General features: G+C 41.7%; 1 protein-coding gene across 1 annotated transcript; it reads left to right on the forward strand.

Annotated features, from left to right (window-relative positions):
- Positions 1-433: 433 nt before the first annotated feature.
- On the forward strand, positions 434-4,548 carry LOC109039994 (uncharacterized). Its single transcript, XM_019055742.2, has 2 exons — positions 434-980; positions 3,741-4,548. The coding sequence occupies exons 1-2, from the start codon at positions 969-971 to the stop codon at positions 4,443-4,445; spliced, it is 717 nt and encodes a 238-aa protein (XP_018911287.2). The 5' UTR covers positions 434-968; the 3' UTR covers positions 4,446-4,548.
- The last annotated feature ends 662 nt before the right edge of the window (positions 4,549-5,210 follow it).

The following is a 5,210-nucleotide window of genomic DNA, read 5'->3' on the forward strand; positions in this document are numbered from 1 at the left end:
TAGCCTGAGATGCTAAATGTCTCTAATTAAATTAACTAACTATATGAAATATAGATGTATCAAGGCGTTATTTGCACGGAGAAAAAAACCTCGTGCGTGGGACCCGAAGTTTAGGTCATATGGATCTCTGAGCATCTGAACACTTAAGGTCTAGCTGCCGAAGTTCAGGTCAGACATCTGAAACTTGAGTTCTTGCATCCGAAGTACTTCGGTTTTCACATCCGAAAAACTTCGGTTCTCACATCTGAAGTACTTCAGATTGTAAGAACTGAAGTTTCAGATGTCTGGCCTGAACTTCGGCAGCTAGACCTTAGCTGTTCAGATGCTCAATCCGAAAACTTCAGAGATCCATATGACCTAAACTTCGGGTCCCACGCACGAAGTTTTTCTCTCCGTGTGGTCGCTCATCTCCCGCTGACTTTTTCCTAACTTGGCGTTAAAGTCTCCACTCATTTTAACTCAAGGCATACCTCATTCTCAAATCCTCAGAATGTGCTATAGAAGCATTGGCACCACCTGGAAAGTGGCTTTTTACAGCCACTTTATGTTTCATATCACACATACAAGTGACACACCGGACAGAGCAATATTGCTACCGTCGATCCGTAATTAAGATCATTGTCAATTTTGACGGCGTGCGGGCGTTTACGGCCGTGGCAATTAATTGATAGCGTCTAATTACGATCGAATCTATTTGGTAGTTTCCCACGTTGATTGTCGCCGGAGCCAGCGTCGCGCCGCCCGACGCTACGCATTACGCATCCCGGGATGGGCTAAGGGCGCGCGCTCCGGCCGATAAGGCTTCGTACGTGATTCAGATCGCGTTACAATAATCCCGACTCGTCTTGCCTTTTTCCAGCGCTTCACAGCCATTTCAAATTGCAGTATATAAGCGCGACTTAAGCAAAATCTCAGCAATTTTTCGTAGCTCACCAGTGTTCGTCGTTGACCGTTGCTCGCGAGTGACCATGTTCGTGAAGGTATACTCTTGGACTTTTCTCCACTTTTCTCGTTTTCTCGATCTTTGGGATTTTCTGCGATTTCGGAAAGTGTAGCGTTCGGAAGTTCGAATGGACGTCTCTGGGAAAACGAGTGATACTTGTGTTGTGTACAGTGATCGATGTGATAACGCCACGGAACGATTAACTGTGTTTAGTGACTGTGTGTACCCTTTGAGGATTGGACCTGTGTTTTTAATTCTACACACCTACTGACACGCCCTGTGGAATACCGCTATAGGATGCATCTGTGATTTCATTTGCTGTATACCGACTCTACAAGTGCCACTCATTGACTGACTGACCCTTCTCATCGAATTTCATGAACGTTGACCAAATCCAATCATATATGAAAGTTTCGTATAATCTCCGCATTCTCGACATGATTTATAGATGCATTACATTTTGCAACAAGCAAGCATTATTTCTGGCTTATTTTAGAAACTACATACATGCCATTGATTTCCCCATGAAGATATGTACTTTTATGGGAAAGTCAGAGATAGTGGCTCCTTATTGCAAAATGTAATCCAGATGTTCTAGGTTGGTGCATACTTGGAAGCCATGTCAAATGCTGGAAGTAGGATAGAGTGAGGCAAAAATTACGCTATAATATACGAGAAAAGAGTTCACGGAAAAGCTTCCACGTGATTTGTTGAATTGGTGAAAAAGTTACGATTGGTGTCTTTCAGCGGCTGACTTTATGGACATTAAACACCATTATTTAACTAAATCCTAATATGAAACACTGTTAATTCGATATTTAATGACTCGGGGATTCTAATATGGAATGCAAAACTTTGTACCAAAAATATTCAGAGGACAAAATGTGATGGACAGCAACGTTAACACAAGACAATCTTAGACTTTCATAACCTGAGTAATCTCTTGTGTACAGGGTTTGAATTAAGCTTCTTGTCACACGTTTCCCAGCTAATTGTTGTGCCTTTTCATACAAAAAAACATTCAATCATCACTTACGGTATAGAAAAGGGTTGTATCAGCTTTGCTTAGTTTATAGAAAAATTCCCCGACATTATTTTCGGACCCACTTGCGACGTGACAAATGAATGAGAATTTGAAGTGAAATTGAAAAGGAGTTGGTGTATTGCAAAAAATCAATAGAAATTAATTACCTGTTTTGAAATATTAAATGATTGAGCCATGGCGAAAGTGTAAATTTCCAACGCAATGAGCAAGCCTTTTCTTCCTTGTCATTTCCTCTCTTGTCCATTGACTACAGCGTGATTTAGTAGTCTTATTTCGTTTCTACTTGCTAACACCAAAATCGCAGAAATTCCAAAAGACGATTCACTAGTATTCAATTTTTCCTCCTCACAGGATGAATCTTTCCATTTATGTGCAAATAGTTAACCCTTTTCCTCTCCCCCCCCCCCCCAAAAAAAAAGGAATATAAAATAAAACCGTGATGTAACTTTCCTAAAATACACTATCGCATGATGAATTTTGATTTTGCTTGGTTTTAAAAACACTGTAGGACAAAATCTCAGAAGAGAGAGGCTTTTTTATTTTTATGATAATGTTGTTTTTAATTTTCCTCCATGGAAAATCGAATGAGCCTAGTTTTTTGTAGTAATTCCCAGAAGCATCGTCACTGAACTATCATTGAGAACAGAACTAAAAATGCCCTGATATTCCGAGATTAATGAGCTTGAATGACTTCCTGTCCTCTTGAGAGTATCGTATGCTTTCAAATCTCTCTCTTTGAAAAAAAAATAGGATTGTTTACCTTTTCATAGTAAGGGTACAGTGTACACCCTCTATTTACTGCATGTCACAGATTCTTTAAAGTACAACCATCCCTTTAATCAAAATTATCCTTTCAACCAGAAATGTAGAATTTAAGGCATTTTTGCCCTTTCTCTTTCTATATTTTTCTCCTGAAGCATCTTCCCTCAGTAAAGCTAGCGCTCTTATGCTCAATGCTTTTCACTTATGTATGACGATCCAATGCTGTATCTTCAGTTCGTTGATCAATCGATCATTGAAATTCATTATCGGATGGATTCATCCAGAATCAACCCAACTACATGAGACATTGCCTATAATTATTTTATCTCATGCTTTTAACCTAATACTGATGAAAATTCTGACTTGAAATTCCATGTGTATAATCCCTGAATGCGAGGAAAATTCTAAGAAATGATTAAAGTTTTGGTTCTTTATTGAAAATAATAAAACTGAAGAAGAAATAAAATTGCACGGAATGCAGTCGGGTTGATTCTGGTTTAATTTGTCCAATTGATCGATCGAGCAATTGATGTACCGCTTATCTAAAATCTGGCGAAAGGTGCAAAACTTTGAGTCACTCCTCAATAACCTCCTTGTTGGTGAATTTTCTCTGAGGGTTAACGCTTTTCATTTGGCCCACTTTCACTTTGCATTGCACCAGGAGACAAAGCATTTTAGAGACCCCGCTCTGCTATCTTCTCTACAGTGTAAACGTTAGTTTCAGAAGTCAACGTTCAAATTTACCTTATGATGATTGATGGCCAATGAGTTGAGCAATTTGCCTAGTGATCACAACCTAAGTTGCAAAAACTCGCCCAGCGTAATGCTCATTCCGACATTTGTCATTCATCATTAGCTGAATTTTATTTGAGTTATAATTACGTTAAATTTCGGACATAACTTTTGCCTCCTTCGATTACACCCGTTAGATTGTTAGTGTGGGGTCTCTAAAACATGTTGTCTCTGATCGCACCCGCCTTTATTTTGCAGATAGTCCTGATCTCAGCCCTGGCGGCCGTCTCGCACGCCGTCACGCCTGCCTACGTCGCCTCCCCTTACGCCTACGGCGTAGGCCCCACGGCTGCGCCCATCGTAGCCGCCCCCGTAGCCGCCAGCTACTCCTACCCGGTCGCCTACACCGCACCCAAGGTCGTCGCCCCCGCCCCCGCCTACTCCTACGCCCCCGCAGTCGCCTACTCCGCCGCCGTCCCCGCCGTCAAGACATACGCCCCCGCAGTCTCCTACGCTGCTGCCGCCCCTGCAGTCTCTTACGCCGCTGTCGCCCCCGCAGTCAAGACCTACGTCCCGGTAGCCCACGAGGAGATCGACCCGAACCCATCCTACACGTTCAGCTACGGCGTGTCGGACCCCCACACCGGCGACCAAAAATCCGCCTCCGAGTCCTTGGTCAACGGCGTCGTCGAGGGACACTACAGTCTGACGGAACCCGACGGCTCGGTGAGGACTGTCAAGTACGTAGCCGACAAGATCAACGGATTCAACGCTGTCGTCGAGAAGACCCACGCTAAGGTGGCCGTCGTCAAGCCAGTGGTGCCGTCCTACCAAGTCCACGCCCCTGTCGTAGCCCACGCCCCCGTCGTAGCCCACGCACCAGTTGTAGCCCACGCCCCCGTTGTGAGCTACGCTTCGCCTTACTCGTATCTGAAGAAACGGGCCACCCCAGTCAGCTCTTAGGCCATGTGAATCTCATTGTAAATTTGTAGGTAGGATAGGGTTACAATTTCTAATTTATTCGTTGTTTAGGAATGTACTGAATTAAAGTATTTTTTTAATTAAATGTTGTTGCTAAATTCTCATTTGTTTTATAAACCTTGTCAGTGGTGCAATCCTCTTCTTTTTTATTTGGTGGAATGGTGATTTCAAAGTACCCAGTACCTATATTTACCTCCAAAAATTACAGCTCAAGTGAGATGTCTTAGGTTTTCTTCACCTGATTTTCTCTCGCAAATGAATAAATATCTCGATCAAGGTGTTTCAGCTGCTTTAAAAACTACCATCCCTCTTACTCATGATCATAAGTGGACATATCAGTGAAATGAAACTGTGTGACGATTGTGCAAAATATTTTTTAAAAAATTTGGATCAGACTGCATGATTATTTTGTATAATGATAGGAAAAAAAAATAACTGAATTTTAGATTCAGGTCCCTCATATTTTTTGCACACAAATCAAAGTGATTAAAACAACCCTGTATTAAACCCAAATACATGATTATCCTCCTCAACCATCAATAAGATCGACTAGATCGATAAAATTACGTTTGTAATACGCCTAATACTCATTATCCGATTAGGAGTTCCCTTAAAGAAAAGAATAATAACTGGTAACGACTGTTGCTTTTCCTTTCGAATTAATGATACGTCACCTTAACTTTAATATGATTCAGAGGTTTTTATTTAGAAGTACTACAAATTACGATTAGCCCAACAATGCAATTT

This window comes from Bemisia tabaci, chromosome 2, assembly GCF_918797505.1.
Source record: "Bemisia tabaci chromosome 2, PGI_BMITA_v3".
Taxonomy (NCBI): domain Eukaryota; kingdom Metazoa; phylum Arthropoda; class Insecta; order Hemiptera; family Aleyrodidae; genus Bemisia; species Bemisia tabaci.